Below are 18,458 nucleotides of genomic sequence, written 5' to 3'. Positions count from 1 at the left end.
CTCAGCCCAGACTGCCATTCCCTTCAGCAGGGAGCACAGGGTGTTCCTCTATACCCATAACTCCCCACAGGCTGGGAAGCTTGCTGATCCTTCTCACCTTTTTTCCAAGGCACTGCTGATGATAATGTTTCCATTTCACCAGGTACTTCTGGAGCAGGTGCTGCTGGTGGTGCTGGGCTGCCCTGTGGTGCTGAGCCCTCAGCATCAGAGACTCCCTCATTGACTCCTTCCAGTGCAGGAACAGGCTCTGTAAACGCACTGTTAGGGGAAGATAAATTAGTTCATTTACCAAACGGAGATTATTAATCTCAGAGTATCAAGTGATCAATCACTCTTCCCAACTGTTTCAATACTCAACTTGGACAACACTCAACACTGACAGTTTTCAGTATAGGAAGAACTGTGAAATATTTCATGTAACACACAGGGAGCTGTGACTTGCAAGTCTTCCCTGCTGCCAATTCTTTACAATCGTTAGGAAAGCCCTCTGTGCTTCAGAGTCCTCGTGTCAACAATGTACCATGGTACCACGAAAATGCTAGCAGAGTTTGAGGGTCTTTCAGTAAGAATTACCAGAGAAAGACTGAAGTAGTAATTGGTAAGACTACTTGTATTGCCCTCAAAACAGATGTCTGAAGTTCTCAAAATTAGTAATGGAAAATTCCTTTGAGGGAGGAAGTGCTACCATCCATTATATAGTACAAAGAACAAACAGAAACAAAAGTAACACAAGCAGCATTCAGCAGATTCACTCTCCAGTCTGTGGGGACATCCTTTATAACAACAGACCATCCAGTCACTTCATCTGTACAGATGACACAACACTGCCCATGGCTCATTCACAGACAGTGAGGACTTTTGAGAGCTCAGCATCTCCATCAGCTCACCTAAATCCAACTGTTTTCTGGCCTCCAGCACAGCTGTCACCTTCAGGTGACGGTGACAGGCTCGAAGCCAGGCAGTGTCTCTCCACTGCAGCAGCACCTAAGGACACAATGCAAACAGGAGCTGGGACACAGACTGGCACTGCAATGGCAGGGGACACAACGCACTCCCCCATCATTGTAACATAACCATGTCCACCTCATTCTTCACATAAGGCTCAGCAGACAGAATTTCCTACAAATTAAATGCAGAAGTGTTTCAGAGGGTCCTTTTGGCAATTTCCAAGGTGTTCTTTCATCCATCCTGTCCCTGCCCCACTCCCTGATACTACTGTGCTGTATCATGCTACTGGTTTTTCCTTCCTTCTAAGGAATGAGAGGAAGGAAGAGAAAAAGCCATGAGCTCACAGAGACAAGTTTTTTCAGAGACACCTGTAAAAACAAGATGAGACTCCCACTTTGCAGCTCTCTCTTAGTAGTGGCTCTTAGATTTAAGTTTTTGGTCCTTCTAATTGTATCATCTGACCTCTGCCTGAACCAGCAGCTGTACTGAGACCTTGGCACCTGCTGTACAGATCCTACCTTTGACAGCACTGCTCTCCTGTGGTGCTCATCTGCCCGAGCAGTTGCCTCAGATTCATGTATAAGAGCAAGAGCATTCTCTCTCCATGTACACAGCACCTCTCTGAAGGCAAAAACACACACAAAAGTTAAAAACAAACCCATTAAGAAAGATTCTCACTTGTTCACTTGTCACTTTTCGTACTCACAAGGGAACTAAAACAGCTGTATCTATAAACTCAGTCATGCAAATCAACATCTGCCCCTTCAGGTCTCTGCTGAAGAGAAGGCAGTGCAAAACACAACACAGTCTGAAATCAGCAGCTTCAGCTGAGCCAATCAGGCTCTGCAAGTGACTTTATAGCATTAAAATAAGGTAACTAAATAACTGCAACTAATGCAATGTGATAGTATCTTTAATCACTCTCCTCACTGTAATGAAAGAGAGGCTCTGCATCTTCCAGGCTCCTTTAATACCATAACAGATGTAGTTAACACCATAAATGATGCAGTTTGCTGTCTGATGACTCTTGCAGGACAAAACAGAGATTTAAAAAATATTCAAGAAAACAGATAGCAAACAGGAAGAGGTTGATTTCTTTTAGCTAGATGATCTTCATGCAAAGAAACAGCAACGCATGGCAGAGTCCACTCCCAGCACCAAACACTGAGAAAGTTACAGAGGGGGCAGTGAAAGGAAGAAATGAATTTGACTGCAGTGCAGTCACTCTCTCATGCTGCCTAGGAAGAGGCTCACCGCAGCAGCAGCCGAGTGTGCTGCTCCTCCTTCTCAGCTACTTGGTACAGAATGCACTTCATGTTTTCTTGGTAAATCTGGAAAAAAAATAGTATTGAGAGGTAAATCTACCTCAAGTGTTAGCACCTGTGAGGAGAGGAAACATCTAGAAACTCTTACTAGCATCTAACTAAGTAACTCATATGTAGCACTGGCAGTAAAGTACAGGGGGAAAAAACACAAACCACTGAAATCAAATGCTGCTTTGCTGTAGCAAGCAGTCACTTCACAATAGTGAATGCTAGCTGTGATGTACCAATGACCAGAGCTACAAGATTACCTTGGTTCTTCTGTGTAAAAAGCAATGCCAGAGCTCACACAGCCCTACATACAAGAGCCTCCATTCTACCTTGCACATTGGTGTGTATGTGCCTCCAGTGAAGCAGTGTGGGAGCTCTTCAGCTCTCACTGAAACACTACAGCACACACAGACAAGTGCCTCAAAAAGGCTCCATCCTACCTTCCAAGCTGCCAAGGTCTTGCCCAGCAATACATGTTGATAATGCAGGTCTGCTTGCACCAGCTTCCTCCATTTCTCACGCTGATGTTCCACATACTAGGAGGAGGAAATGGAAAAAAACCAAAAATACATAAACATGAAGGAGGGAAAACAAGTAATGGCAGAGAGAGGAGGGAAAAGGACCCCTCCCATTCTCTGGAGAATCAATCCTTCACTTTGCTGTAACAGCTTTTCACTCAAACTGGTGCTGCACTCTGCTATGTCCCCAAAAGGCCTAGCTGAGGTGCTTTTTTATCCTGCCCTTTGTAGGAATCCTCTTGAAGACTGATGTAAACCACTCAAATTAACAGGTCTGCACTGCTCCAACTATAAAATTTCTCATAGATTTTCAAGACATGCTGCAAGGCACATCTGGTACCTCATATCATGGTAAGGAAAAGGGGCCCACATGAAAGCATTCTGTGTTTGTGACATCCTGTAACACAAATACACATCCATACACAAAGGCCTGGCTGCAAACTTCTAACTTTTGAGAAGGACACACTCAGTACTGGCCAGGGACAGTTTCATCACACTAACTCTGATTACATTCCCAGGTACATCTAAATTATATTCCTATTCTCACCATATCTACATACATGAACAAAAAGAATTCTCTCTTCTCCCTACACAGTTCCTGTTCCACCCACACCAAACTGGTTTTATCCACATGAAAAGGGAGGAGAGCTTAGGAATGACTAGTGTTTATTTTAAACAATTTAACTTCTAGCCATATGGGCACAAGCAATTCAAACATAACAGGAAGGCTTCATGCTCTTTCCCATCTGCTAACTCTCTCACCTCTCTCCACTTGTTCCAAGTCTGCTGCAGACACTTTGAACAGTGAAATCTTAATGCTTTTGTCTCCTTAAGCCTCCTATAAGAAAAATAATTATTTGTCCTACAATGCAATCCATGTTACTGGACACTTCTAGCACAGACTTGAGTCCACAGTTGTTATTTTCAGTAATTGATTTACTGAAGACAACTTAGTAGACTCTAAAGCACAAAAAAGGAGTGATCACCATTGTGAATTAAATGCTCTCCAGAGTAGGTTGCCAGAGAGTCAATCCAAATCACTCTCTGTTTCAAAATAAATCTTACTCTGTTTCTCTCTCCTGGGTCTTCTGTTTCCACAGACAGAAGGCCTTTAGCAGCAGCTGGTTACTGTAGTGCTGTCCTGCTCGAGCCAAGCCCTCCTGCTCCTCCAGCCGTGCAGCCGCTCCTCCCCGCCAGCAGGACCAGGAGCAGCGCAAGAGCCGCCTCTGGAAATGGAGCACGGCCTGAATGGAGGGAGGGAGGCAATGAATGCACAGCACAGGCAGCTGCAGGAAACACCTCCTTAAAGATGGCAGGCACAGAACTGTCCAGTGTTTGCTTTCTGAGCTTGAACAGCAATGGACACACCACCAAAGCCCCTCTGTGGTGAGGCTATGCAACGTGCTCTGCAGGTACCTGTGTGCATGCGGGTGGAGGAGCTGTTACCAAAAACCAGCAAGCCAAAGAGAGGAAAAACACAAGCTGATAAACAGCATGTGAAGGACTCCTAAGGACTGATAAGTTCCAGAAACCAGTCCTGTTGAATGTACAAGAACTGATAACCTCCCTCCACCAAGGGTGAGCCATATCTGCACAAAGACACCCACACATGCTACTGGCAACTTGGAGCTCTGTAAGAGAGCACATAAAGGCCACAGTGGCTGCTACATGTGAATACTCCAGGACCATATACATGTGTGTGTGTGTGTGTGTGTGTGTGTGTATACACACATATATATACACACACCCCTAAAAAAATGAAGGGCCTTGTAAAAAACGTTATGGACACCTACCTAGAAGCAGCTAATTTCTTAATACAGCCTTGCACTTTTTAAATGACTGGGGTTGGCCATTTAGTATTATTATTATTAATTCAACAAAGTAACTATGAGACTGTGTGAGAGAGAGAGCACACACACATTTACAGCGTGAGGGAATAAGTGAATGAGCTATGTGAATGGCAATACTCTAATAATAACTTGTTTCTATTATTAATAAACTACTTAACTTAAAAAAGGTGATCAATAAATATTGGTTGTAATCTCTTTCCCCTGACTTGATTCCTCACCAGGGAAAAGGGAATTTACACCAAGTCCATCTCATGCTAACTCAAATTCACAGCGACTATGAAATCATCCCCTCTATTTCCTAAGCAAGATACAAGAGTTATATTTACCTTCTTCTCTCCCATTCGATATCCTTGCAGCTTGCAGGTCTTCAGCAGCCATGTGTCAAATACCTGTCTCATCAACACCCTCCTGGCAAGCAAAAAGGGACAATGTCAGCACACAGGAGACAATTCCTTCAGAAAACATATTGGTCTTATGAATATCAGCTGGCTAAATGAACCTCAGAGCTGGGCTTAACCAATCTCCCTCTTACATTCCAGAGAGAAGCATAAGATCTAAATTCTTCATTACTCACAGAAAATGTCAGAGCAGCTGCCATCAAGTCATGTCCCCAAAGGTATTACCATACTTAAGAAGAGAACCAAAGGCCCACAGATTCCACATTTGTACAAGTCTGTATCAATAGTTCTCTGCAAACCTGTAACGAGCATGAGCCACTGCTGTTAAAGCCTGCTGCTGTTCTTCCTCCTTCTCTTCCAAACGGGACTTCCAACGGTTCCAATACTTCTGCAGCACCTGAAATAAAATAAAGACACAAAACCCCCTAAAGATATTCACTGAGGAGAAGAATGTTAATAAACAAATTGCTAAAGTCCTAGTGAAGCTGCATACTGCAATGGGTGTCTCCTGCAGTGCTTCACATACCAAACTTTTTAACCTCCTATAAGTTTTTCTGCTAAAAGAAAAATTCCACCATAAACACAGGGAAATGAGAAACTAAACATATCTAAGAGTGGCATTGAGTCACAGAGATTTTCTGTGACTATTAGTATTTAAGAACAAAGCCACTGCTGCAATAAAAAAGTACTTTGCAGGTGACAGTGGAAGTCAATAGGACAGCTCAAGACAAACCAACACAAGAAGCAAAGTCCAGCTCACTGTGACTCGATGCTGGCAGGATGACAGGTTTGCTCTCATCCGCTGAAGACGAGTGTCCAGGACATTCTGCCGAAGACCCTTAAGGCCAAGTTCCTGTAACCACAAGAAATAAACACAACTTTCATTTGTAATCCAAATCAGGTAATTTAGAACTGATCTACAATCCTAGAATCTCTTGAGTGGGAGCAGAAAATGGTAAACAGCATTATGAGAGCATCCTACTTCAAATCACTAATCACCCTGCTCTTATAATGACTGCTGTTTTCACTTCATGATCCAAACCAGTTTACTGGTATTCTTTTAATGACCAGTACTGATCCAACCTTGAAAATAGCTCAGTTCCAAAAAGCTGGAGGCTTGCTTGTGCCCACCTTTCAGAGAGCATTCAGGGATTTATTTTTTCTTTAAAATACCCTAAAATCTAAACAAAACCCCAAAACATCAACTAGTTGAACATGCAGCAAGCTATCTTTGGTCTTGTGTGAAAAGCAGCATGCACACATTACTGCAGAGGAGAAAAAATAATCCTTGTAGCAAACAGCATAAAAAAAAATCAAGGGGAAAAGGCAATCTCATGGTGGAACACCAGGGAGCAGGTAACCCAACACCCTTAAGATGAATCTACTTCACCAGTAGTGAAGATCAGCAGTTTCCCCATTTGGATTCAGCTGGCAGATTCCAGAAGAGCTGAAATTTAGAAACCTGGTGTATCTCCCACCCAACACCCTCTCACCACTGTCAGTGTTACAGGGACCTCCACAGCCCTCCCACCCAGCACATAACAGGGCTCTTACCAACAGGTGACACTTGTAGTGCTTTTCAGCCAGCTCACACTGCTGAGCCTCTTCCACACACAGCACAACATCTGCCACTGAGTTAAAGCCTCTTTTACACAGAACAACCTTCTCCCACAGAGGGGCACTGCATCTCCATCTGCATTTGCTTCAATGTTTGAATGTCCCAGCACTGTTATCTGCAGAAGTTTTGACTACAGTAAAACTTAGATTTTGCTGGCTTATTACAATATGTTTCTGTTTCACTCTTAAGTAACAACTATAAATTATCTTCTGCAGTCTGTAATATACTCTTATACAGCTGCTAGCATACTGTAATTACAGCAGTTTAATGAATTGTTAGTGTGGCATTACATACACATAATGACAACATGTTTGTTGTCACTCGTGCTACTGCACAATGTTCCTGCTCATTAACTGGATCTTCCCCCTGCGGGAATGTTTCTAAGGTGGCTTTGCTAGGGACCAAACCCAGGCTGGATACAATGCTTCCAGTGTGCAAAGGCTCTCCATAAGGCAATCCTTGCTGCTTGTTTTTCCAGCTCCCTTCCATGAGCACGCATTCTCCTCCTGCACTCCCATGCCAGCTGCCAATCGGAGAAGCACCTCCGGAGCCTCCTGCTCCTGTGGAACTCCTGGGCCAGCTCTGCAAGACAAACACAAATCACCCATGGCTTGTTCTGTCCCAGGCTCATTGTATCATTGAGAGCCTGGCATCTGAGCCACTGGCTCACAAGTGCATGAGCTCTAACACTGAGAAATGGTTACAAGAATTCACATTAACGCTCAACCAGAGATCACATTGTTCCTATTGATCACAAAGGCAGTTTGAAAGCAGTAACCTGCTGTGCTGACTTAGGAGAGGGAAGGTAGGACAATGTATTACTTGTGCAACATACTCAAACTTGCTTACATTTCAGCATGCTCCTATTACTAATTCCTACACAGCCAAGCTAGATTCTTTTCCACTGCCACAATCAAAAAGCAATTCATACAAATATCTGAACTCATTCCCATTCAAGGGAAGAAACAAAGGAACTGGTGTAAGAACCTTTACCCCATCTTATAGGAGTTGTGATTTGACTGACTATCAAGAAAATCCACAGACCGACTGATCAAAGCCTTGAATACATCCTTCTCCCAGATATCTCAGTCAAAATCCAAGAGGCAACATGCAAGTTTCATCAAGGGAATTGTAAAGCATTTTCTCTTCAATCCTGTGGAAAGCAGGTGATCTCCCTGACAGTCCAGCATGTGAGCTAAGCCAGGTCTGTCACAGTGTACAGCCCAAGCTGCACCTCATGACCTGGGTGGGCAGAGACATTGCAGTGTCCTAGAACAGAAAAAACAATCACCATGCCCTCAGTAAAGGGGCTGAGCCCTTTCTGTCCCACCTCACCACCTTCACTCACCATTCTGGCGTTTCTTTACTCTGTGGAGGTTCAGGTATCCCAGCCATGCTCCCATGCATCTCCTCAGCTCCCAGAGCTGATGGTGAGTTACTGCCCTGGTGTCCTTCTGCTTTTCATTCTGGGTGTGTAAATAGAGCTCTCGCCACTGCAGCCAAGCCTGAAGGAACAATTAAGGGACAAGGGCAGGAAGGGGAAAAAACAGACAAGATTAGAGAAGTAGAACAAAGAGGAGAGGAAGAACACACATGCAATAAGAAATTCCATGTAAGTTCTAAAGGTGAAAGCCATGAACAATGAGGTTCCCCCCCCAAAAAAGGGGAAAAAACCCAAAGGAATGTCAGCGTAGAAAATGTCACAAGATTTTTTTCACTCTTTTAAATACTTTCACACTTTTCCCATTAAAAAGACCAATATAATACTTTTGCCAACAGGCTTTCTTTCAGACTATTTTCATATAAAAGGGAATCCCATCATGAGGTACTATAAGACTTCCCAAGTCACAAGTTTCTTTCCTTAGCAGAACACTGCCCTAAACCAGTATTGTTGCATCTTACAGTGCAGGTCAAATTTGCATTTGCATCTTACAGTGCAGGTCAAATCAAATACCATCCCTTCTTTTTAATGAAATGGACAAAAAGCCACAATTTCAGTGAAAGAAAAAAAGAAGCCCATGCTGTTTTCACTTCAGCTAAGATCAACCTGGACAACACTCTCAGTCATTTGATTTAGTTTCAAGTAGTCCTGCAAGAAGAAGGAAGCTGGATTTGATGCACCTTGAACTCTGACAGGTTTGGTGCTGTAACCCCTTCCCTGTTCCAGGGACTGACCACCCTCTCAGGAAGATCCTTTTCCTAATGTCCAGTCTGAACCTGCCCTGACACAGCTTCATTGCATTTCCCCATGTCCTGATATGATATTCCATCAGAAGTACTGCAACTTTCAAAGTAAATAAGTACAAGGCCCAGTTTTTATTCATCTGCAACATTTTCACATGTGTGCAACTTAAACATTAGAAATGGCAGTAGCTGAAGCTCCTGAGACTTACTCGAAACTGCAGGCTCTGGGCCCAATGCTGCAGAGCCAAAATATTCATTTTATGTCCAGAGCATTTCTGGTAGTGTTGTCTTCTCCAAACTGCCCATGAAATGCTGCCAAAAAACGTTACAGACAAGTTCAAACACAGGTGCCATCATTTGGTGCAAGAAATCACTTTCATCTGACTGGAAAAAGGTATGAACAACAATCCTTTCAAAGAACCACCAAATGGTTTGGGTTGGACCTTTAAGATCATCTTGTTCCAATTCCCTGCCATGGGCAGAGACACTTCCCATTTCCCATACTGCTCCAAGTCCCATCCAAACTGACCTTGAACACTTCCAGGGATGGGGCATCAACATCATCTCTGGGTAATCTCCAGATTTCAGTGCCTCACCACCCTCAGAGTAAAGAATTTCTTCCTAATATTCAATTTAAATCTACCCTCTTTCAACTTAAAGCCATTCTTCCTTGTCCTCTCACTGCATGCCCTTGCCAAAGTCACTCTCCAGCCTTCCTGTAGGCTCCATCAGGCATTGGCAAGCTGCTGTATAATCTCTATTAAATTTGGAGTCTATGGCTGCGCCAGAAGAACTCACAAATCCCAGAAAGAAAAAGAATTCTTAAAGAAAAATCAAACACCAAAGTGTCAAGGTGTGACTTTTTATCTTTTAGGAAAAGATAACATAACACAGATAAAAGCCATGGCCTTATGGTCAGTGCCTCTCTGCCTGTTTGTATTCCATCCTTACCTCAAACAGCTCCTTTTCCTGAATGCCAGTGCCACAGACTGCATCCCATGTTTTGTCCTTTGAACATCAACATAAACCAGCCAGTGCTGCCAGGTCCTGAGCAGAGTTTGCCTCTTTGCTGTGCACGACAAAAAACGGCAGCATCTTAAATTCTGTCATCTGGCACATCTCAACCACTCCACCACAGTTCGTCCCCGACTCTGTGTCCTCAACCTGCAGGGACACCTCGTGGAAAAGCCTGAAATGACAGCGACCTCCCTCCGGCCGAGGGTGTCCCAGGGAGAAGCCTCAGAATCGCTGACAGCTCGGTGCAGCCACTTGTGCAGAGCAGCGTGAAAGATCGGACAATGGCCCATAACCGCCTGGCCTTCAGTGCTTATGGGGACGGAACTGTAGAACAATGGTCAGCATAACGACTCTGCTGGGTAAGAATGAGAGGATTCTCTTTGGGTTGTTTAAAAAAAAAAAAAAAAGTGTATCAGGTTCATCAGCTGCTTTTCAAGAGTTATTCTCTCCTACAAGCAGAGAAATGAACCAGAAACAAGTCAACTTTATTTAGCAGGCTGGTCATGCAGCTAAAAACAGAAGTGGTGTCACGAATTCCAGTTTACCACTTAGTGCAGCACACTGCATATTCTCCTCACAGCAGGTTGGCTTGTCAGAACTGACACTACTAAAGCAGCGTTATTAGAAAAACTCTCATTGATTCTATGCCACCTCACACACACACATAAAAGAACCTCAGAATTTTCTTTTTTGGGATTTCAAGTATTAGCCTACCTTGATACAGGTCACCTTTTCCTATTTTTGACCAAGTAACACACAGCTTCTGCTGTAAATACTCTGGCCTCACACAGTCAGAAAGAAGTCTGGACAGCCTGACAGTTTGTGTCCAAAGGTGCCAGTTTCAAGGACATTCTGAGGCTACGTTCATGTGCAAAGAGAGCAGTTAACTTACTCTGCAAATCAGCACAGAACAAAACCTCAGTATCATCTTCAAATGAAGGTCAACCTCCCTTCAGCAAAATATATTCTCTGAACCCAAGAAAGCTGCTACCAGTACAGACAGCTCCAAGTCTTTGCAGAGCAAAGAACCTACACAGTAAGACCAAGGGCACTTCAAGTTTGGGCTTCTTTCAATTGCTAGACACAAGCTGGAAGGAACAGTCAATAGATATAAAATAAGTGCTGTTAAAAGCACAGGGAATTACTATCTAATGTCTACAGCAAAAGTTGACAGAGAATTCCAGTAAAACAATTTATCAAAAAACTTCTACTTGAAAACATACTGTGATTAAGTAAAAAAAACAAACAACCAAAAATCAAGCCACCAGCTAAAAAACAACCAGAGCAATCCAGAGCAGATGGAGAGGCTCTTAAACTTATTCACTGGCATCCCTGAATAACTATATAGCTACACCCCTATAACAGAACCCCCTGCCATCTGCTCCTGCAACTGCACTGCCATGGGCTGGGGGAGCTCAGGGTGCAAACAGGCACAGGGGACACAGATTGTGGATAAAAATTCCCTGTGGATACTCCCATCCCAGTATGTCCCCACATACTGGTAATTACCATCCCTTCACTTACCATGAGACTCTGCAACATAAAACTTGTTCCTCTTGCCTTGCTGTTGGCATACATAGGCTCTCCAAGCCTTGAATATCAAATTAAGGAGTAAATGCCTGGAAAATGAAAGTGCCATTCAGTAAAATATTAAAATAAGCAATGAAAAGATTGCTCTTGGCCTAGATGTCCCATGGATGGAACTTGCTCACTGGCACTAAGAACTCCTTCAGAAAATGTCTCATACACACCCACCCCAAAGGGAAGTCATTTCACTAACCTGTAATGGTGGTCTGCTCTGAGGCTGAGCTTCTTGTCTCTGCAAACTGCCCACTGCTCCTTCCACTCTCCAAAAGCTTTCTGAAGAATCTTCTGATCATACAAACATCTAAACAGTTGAAAGATTTGGACAGGAGAAACGTCATACAGGTTTCCAGAGTGACCACAAATCAGTTTTAATGAATATTACACCACCTCTTCTCCAGGCTTGCCTGATCAGCCTAACAACCTCTAATTGCATTTAAAACCACTTCCCCACTGTGACACTTTATTCAAAAACTCCATGAAGCACTGCAAGAATCACTCTACTGACTGTAAATACTTCACATAAAGACAAGGAATAAAAGTCAATGTTGTTAACTTGTCAAACATCACAGTACCAGCTGACTTGAGACCTGTTCACATTTTTCATCCTCAGTTCTGTGTTTTACTTTAACTACCAGAACAGTAGATAACAATATATGTATTTTCCTTTCTAATCTTGTTCTTTGCCATTTTAACACAAAACATTTCATATATATAAATAAATTCAAAAGCAACAACAGATTTTATAATGCTCTGATGTTTTTATCATGCAATAACAGCAGAATTAGGCCCAGAATCCTAGAGGTCTCTCAGTGGAGCAAATCCATCCTCTCACAAGCTGCAATTTACAGCCACCTACCCCGAGCCAAGCTGCTAAGTCATTCCAAGCACTCATGCAGAAAAGGAAAAAAAGAAAAAAGAAACAAACTATATGTCATTTTTATGAACTTGGTGTATTAACAGTATTGCACATGCATTAAGAGGTATTACAGCTATGGAGAACTGGGGACTTCTAAATCTAGAAAGGCAATTCATTATTGCTTGTGCTCCTTGCTGGTCTTTATAAAATCTATTCCCCTTAAAAAATAAATTCATCATCAAGCTGAATTGATAGCCAAAGTAGTGCCAGCTCAGTGGATGGGACAGGAGGAATGGTGAGGTTCACAGGACAGCTTCCATTTACCAACAAAGGCAGAAACAGAATATGTTTGATACAGAAAAATGAAACGGAATGACTGAGGACCTGATCTTATTCCAAATGCAAGTCTTCCCACTGGGAACTACTTCAGTTCCCAAGGGTGTGGTCAAGCAAGAATGAACATGCAAATTAATGCAAAACAAGAAATGAATATCAAAGCATGGGGTTTTAGTAGCTCACAGAACACTGACAGCAGAAAGGAATTATCTGCCACAGGTATTTCCAAGTCAGATACAAACATACACAGATATACATTAAGAACAACAGTGCAAACAATAATAATTAATGATCCATGTGAGTCCTTTCCAGCTCAGAACAGCCTGTGACATCTCTGTCATCATAATTTTGGGAAATAGTTAAATTTAAAGCAGGTATCCCAATCACATCCCATCATTTATATGCACATACTGGTCAACTTTATCAAAACACAATTCCTATGAATTTGGTTAATAGGAGCTTAACCATGATTATTAAAAACAAACAAAAAAAAAAAAGCAAGAGCAAGAAAGGTACCCAAAGAAAATCTTCAAGTGATCTCAAAATACATCCAAATATTTTCTTGGCAGCCAGTACTCTCTCAACCCAGTGGTTTACCACTAAGCCATTAAAAAAAAAAAAAAAACAAAACAAAATAAACCCCAAAACAAACAAAAATACAAAACAAAACCCACCAAATAACAAAGCTCCACCTCTGAGTTCTGTAATTTTATGTACCTGGCTTTGGAAGGGAGAACTTGTCCAAATGTTATTTTTGCCCAGAGATAGAAAAACTTCCTTGCTAGGTATCTGGAACACAAGGAAAGATTAGTTGCTTTTGTACTCCTCCTCTGCAAATTCCCAGGCAGTAGTGAAAATAGGAATTTTTATTAGAGTTTCACTAATAAAACTAAGGGTCTAGTTTTCAGACATCAATGCATATATGAAGTATTTAGACCCTGACATCAGTACCTGTAACACAGCAATTCCTAAAGGATTAAGAGGCCCAAGCATCACTGCAAAACTTGAATTGGGATGTAGTTCTTTAGGAATGCTGGGCACCCAAAATGCCCTCCAAGCAGCCCTCCTGCACCCAGGGGTGCTGCTGAGCAGGGTGCCCTGCCTGGCTGGGAGCCCCCTCTGAGGTTCCAATGTGGTCACACCACTGCTCCCCTAAATCAAACAGCTGAGCCCAGAACACCTGAGCCAATCCAACGTCTGGGCCCTCCTGAAGGCAGCAAATCTTCCTTCTCCCCACCTCCCCTCAGCACTTCCACATCTCCACAGGTTCTCCCAACAGCAGCTCAGCTCACTAATGTGTTACTGTGACCCTACCACCCTTCCTCTCTTTTTTCCCAATGGATTTCAGAGTTAGCTGGCACAGGGAGGGCCCCAGTAAGCACCAAGGTAATTATCTTCACAAGGTAATTAGTTAAAGCACACAGCCAGGAAGGGAGGCCTCACTCCTTCAGGAGGTCTGAGCTGCTCAACAAATGTTGGGCTTTTAATCTCTACACAATTACATCCCACCTTTGTCAAGGTTCTTTTAACAAAACAAAAAAAAACCAACCAAACAAAAAAAAACCACTAGAGGAGGGCAAGAAGAAATCATGACACCTGGCAGTGTATCAAAGAATATTGTTAAATAGCCATTTTTAAATTTGCCTTTGAAAGTAAAAAATACCAGAAATCTGACTGTCAACCCTTGTCCTCAAGTTACCACAAGGCATTCTCAGAACTGCCTGCCATGGCCATGAACTAAAACTTCTGCTGCAACCTGCCCTGGCACCACTAAACCCAGACACACTCAGGTCTGACCCCCTGCTCCATTCAGTGAAAAATATGTTTTGTACTTATCACCTGCTTTGGAATTCTTTTAACATTCTTCTTTGACTCTGGGTATACCCATCTTGACCTGGTTTGTCATGATCTCTGTCCTGAAATTCATGTGTTGCAGACTGGGGAGCACCAGATTGTCCAGCTGCATGAATTTGATGCTCAGGTGCTGGCTGGATTTCATCCATCATCAGGGATTTTGAACTTGAAAGAAGAAATATTTTGTGGAAAACTGTATTACCTGCAAAGAAGCGGCATTATTGCAATAGCTTGGTCTGTAACAAAGGTGTCTGATCAAACACAACAGCTACAAATGCTAGAGCATTTATTGTTTATCAGGTGTTTTTCAGTATCTGGAATTTTAAACTTTCCCCAACACAACCAGGAAGATACATTTCAGTGCAATCATGTCACAGACAACTCTTTTTCCCCTAAAGCTGAAATGAGAAATCACTGAAATGCATTTGTGTGTGCACACAGGGTGACTTGAAGGAGAAGCTCTGATTGTGGTTTTCTGCCTTTTAGTCCCAAACATACCAAGGGATTCTGCCTACTGCTGATAAATTCTCTTGGGCACTGGTGAACTGAAGTGAGATTTCCATTTTAACATAAAGTGCTCTTTTACAAGCTCTTTCCTAGTTTTATTCATATTTTAACTGTGTTTCTCCTTAAAAAAAAAACCTGAAAATCTCTTCCTGTTTTTACATATTAATCATTAAAAAACAAAATTAGACCTATTTTTCTATCACACAGTTTACTTTCACGTGTAGTTCTAATCTGAAAAATAACAAGTGTGTTTTTATGAATTCTAAATATTTTTTCTTTGTAATTTTCTGAAAACAAGGATTAAAAAAAAAAACTATGCAGATAAAACTTGCTGCACCGGTTCCATTGAAGCTTCTTTCCCAAAACAAATGCTGCCACCACCCTGAAAATTTGCACATTAGAAACACAAACACATTCTTGAGTTCCAGAAGAGGCAACAGAAGAGGATAATCTGAAATCTCACCCTAAAGATCTCCTGAACTGAGCTAGGAAAAACATGGCTGCAGCCAGAAATAAATGTTGTTTTCACAAAGTGACTGGAACAATGAAAGTTTCAAAAGTTCAGCTGAATAACCACTACTAACAACAAATCACTGGGAGGAAATACAGTATTTTTGGCTTGTTCCAGCAGGGTACAAAGAGTTAAAAATAAAAGTTAGTGGAAGAAAACAAGACCTGTATTTTGTGTGAGAAATTCTTGTTCTATAAAATATTATCTGAATGTTTTCTGAAAGAGGTAGGCCCTGTCCAGCAGAAAAAAGAATTCTGTTCACATCAAGATAGGCAGTTAAGGCAACTCTATACACGTTTGAAGAGGAGTTCCAGGCACTTTAAAATTGATGTAAAACAGTTTTCAGCACAAGTTCTTGTACACACCTATTAGGCCCAACTCCCTTTTAAACTATTTCATCTGTCCCAAAGATAAACCTGGTCTGACCACAGGCAATAACAACCTCACACAAAGGAATTGAAAAAATCTAACCTGGGTAAAACATGCAAAAGTTTGGTATGAAAGTCTAAGGTGTGAGAATATCTAATAATTTTCCAACATATGTACTTTTAATCAGGTTATTTCTCTAATTGGAACACTATTATGTGCTGCATATATTTAATGATGATAGCCTATGTCCCCCAAAATTTATAGTAAGTGCCCATGAAAAAGAAGAGTCAAAGAAGGATCATTTCTCCCTTTTAAAGTTAGAAAACAAAAGCATGGGAAGAATGAGAGAACATGGAGTAAATCTCTGCTTGGGCCAACAGCTGTGTCCAAGCACCTTATGCTCCAGTCTAACAGCTCAAGCTCAAGAACATCATTACATGTACATGTGATGATAATGTAAACTCACATAAAGTTGTGTTTCATGATCAGTTTGGGAGTTAGGTGTCATAGTTTTTTACTTTACTTTTAAGAGGAATATTTTCTGGCTAACAAAGTTCCATAGAGACTAATAAGCCTTTCTGTGAGAATAACTCAACTTCTTCTGTCCCATGGAAATCTTAAGATGTCATAAATATAAAATAAATGACAGCTGAAGTCTTTAACATAGTAGCATTCTATTACTGCTTACCTTCCCCTGAATTTCTCCATTTCACTGTAGCTCCAAGCCTGCAGTTCAAATGCACTTTCTGCTCTGCAGTGTTGTTTATTAACTGTGGACAAAGCATGAGTTGGTGCCTGTTACTTGTGAGCCATCACATGGATGGGTTGATCATCACTTGTGATGACCCAGCACATGGATCTATGCTAAATGCAGTCTGTATCATAGAAATGACATGATTTCCACTCAGACTTATGCTGCACTCAAGCAGCATAATACAATTCCAGATGTTTAACGTGAAAAGCATCTGTGTGTCTTAGCAACACTGCGCTGGCTTCATCTAATGGTAATAAAGTTATAACTATTTGAATTCTAAGGCAGCAATTCTGTTCACCTTAACAAAAATGTGCTAGAAAGGTGCTGTTAAAAGTAAACTACTCCAAGTTATGTGCCCCCTACTTAAAAATAAATTAATAACCAAGAGTGATACCATCAGCAGCTGATTCCTTTTCACCTGCTGGTTTGTTGATTTTTTTTAATACTACGTTTCTCTCCTTCACAAGCACTTAGAAATGAAGAAAACAATGAGTTCCACCTAGCTCCATTGAGAACATCCCTGTGCATGGAACCCTGTAACTTCCCAGGAAGAATATGACTCTGTGAAAGCACCTGGAATTATGGCCAGGCATCTCCTTTTTAAGTGTGAGGCCCAAAGTGGATTCTTCTACAAGCATTGGTTAGGGTGTGATAGGAAAAAATCCTCCCCCCAGAAAAAAAACAAAAAACAAACAAACAAAAAAACAGGGGAAAAAACAAATAAAAAAAGCCCTCAAAAAGTAAAAGCAACTCACCTCACATAAAAAAACCCCACCAAACCCAACCAACAGCGAAAGCAAACAAAACCAGCTTAAAAACAAAACAAAACCCTATAAGATTTTTCTGGAGTTTTACTGCACGACATTCCCCTCGGCAGGTAACTGTACCCTGAACGCTTTTTGTGCTGATGGACAAACACTGGAGACCCACACGACGCTGCTCCACAGCCCCGCCGTGAGGGGGCCGCGACAGCCGCCCCCGCCCCGCTGGGGGCACCAGGGATCCCGGCACCGGCGGATGCGGCACCGGCACACGAGACAGGCGGAAAGCAGCGGGATATCACGGCAAACGGGAGGGAAGCGGAGGGAGGAACCAGCAGCGCCTGAGGCGGCCCCGCCATGAGGGAGGAGCGGGCGCTCCCCGCCCCGCCCAGCCCCTGAGCAGGGCGCCCCCGTGCGGCGGGGCGAGACCGAGCGCTGTCCCGGCCCCGGGAACGGCCCCGGGGTGACCGGGGTTTACCGAGCACAGGCGGGAAAAGGGGCTGAACGGCCGCGGCAGGGAGCTGTTGCTGCACTTGGGAAAAAACTTCTGCAGTTTCTGTGGCACCACTGGACATTTCTGCTGTAACAGGCACCTGTGGCAGATGTGCCTTGGTAGCCAAAAAGCCTGACTTAGCTCGCAATAGCGATGTGCACAAAAGTGACAGTGAAACACAACATAGTTCAGGCCGTCTCAAAGCCTACAGCATCTCACAATAACCACTCAGCTCGAGGCCGGTGGCCCGCTGGTTGCTATGGAGTCTCCCTGTGTATTTGTTTGGAAAGTACTTGCTGGCTTCAAGAGACTTGGCAATAGTTGCAGTGCTGTCTCATTAATAATGCAGCACTTCATCACGAAAAAAAAAGTGAGAAATTAATTTCTCTCATTCCATAGGTAACTAGATTTTAATTCTGGTATTCAACTTCATTAGAGATCAGGGAAGAGAACACCTTATTCACCAGATCCTACACGAAATTTGTTGTTCCTACACAGACCTCACTGCCCAAGGTGTTTGGAAACCTTATGGCCCCACTGGGTTCCTGTGGCAGAATGGATCCAAGTGCCGGGAACAGAGCTGT

The 18,458-nt window shown here is 42.6% G+C and overlaps 1 protein-coding gene across 5 annotated transcripts in view; it reads right to left on the bottom strand.

The window, feature by feature from the left end:
• SFI1 (SFI1 centrin binding protein) overlaps window positions 1–18,458 on the bottom strand; it is a 29,705-nt gene that overhangs the window by 10,527 nt on the left and 720 nt on the right. For 2 of the 5 annotated variants that reach the window (XM_064727244.1, XM_064727243.1), the window contains exons 1-21: window positions 17,551–18,321; window positions 16,555–16,636; window positions 14,465–14,644; window positions 13,343–13,414; window positions 11,627–11,734; window positions 11,371–11,465; window positions 9,781–9,898; window positions 9,039–9,141; window positions 7,994–8,150; window positions 7,066–7,227; window positions 6,582–6,652; window positions 5,788–5,880; window positions 5,327–5,424; window positions 4,956–5,037; window positions 3,845–4,023; window positions 3,542–3,617; window positions 2,702–2,797; window positions 2,203–2,279; window positions 1,467–1,569; window positions 888–984; window positions 98–258 (exon numbers count right to left, since the gene is read on the bottom strand). In XM_064727244.1, coding sequence (XP_064583314.1) covers window positions 98–258; window positions 888–984; window positions 1,467–1,569; window positions 2,203–2,279; window positions 2,702–2,797; window positions 3,542–3,617; window positions 3,845–4,023; window positions 4,956–5,037; window positions 5,327–5,424; window positions 5,788–5,880; window positions 6,582–6,652; window positions 7,066–7,227; window positions 7,994–8,150; window positions 9,039–9,141; window positions 9,781–9,898; window positions 11,371–11,465; window positions 11,627–11,734; window positions 13,343–13,414; window positions 14,465–14,644; window positions 16,555–16,636; window positions 17,551–17,956 — 2,616 coding nt within the window. In that variant the 5' untranslated portion in view covers window positions 17,957–18,321. Of the gene's footprint in view, window positions 1–97; window positions 259–887; window positions 985–1,466; window positions 1,570–2,202; window positions 2,280–2,701; window positions 2,798–3,541; window positions 3,618–3,844; window positions 4,024–4,955; window positions 5,038–5,326; window positions 5,425–5,787; window positions 5,881–6,581; window positions 6,653–7,065; window positions 7,228–7,993; window positions 8,151–9,038; window positions 9,142–9,780; window positions 9,899–11,370; window positions 11,466–11,626; window positions 11,735–13,342; window positions 13,415–14,464; window positions 14,645–16,554; window positions 16,637–17,014; window positions 17,239–17,550; window positions 18,322–18,458 lie in introns of those variants that run through there. The other 3 variants (XM_064727245.1, XM_064727247.1, XM_064727246.1) reach the window with 3 other exon arrangements.

This window comes from Zonotrichia leucophrys, chromosome 15 (assembly GCF_028769735.1).
Source record: "Zonotrichia leucophrys gambelii isolate GWCS_2022_RI chromosome 15, RI_Zleu_2.0, whole genome shotgun sequence".
Taxonomy (NCBI): Eukaryota; Metazoa; Chordata; class Aves; order Passeriformes; family Passerellidae; genus Zonotrichia; species Zonotrichia leucophrys.
This window is presented reverse-complemented; position numbering and strand designations above follow the sequence as displayed.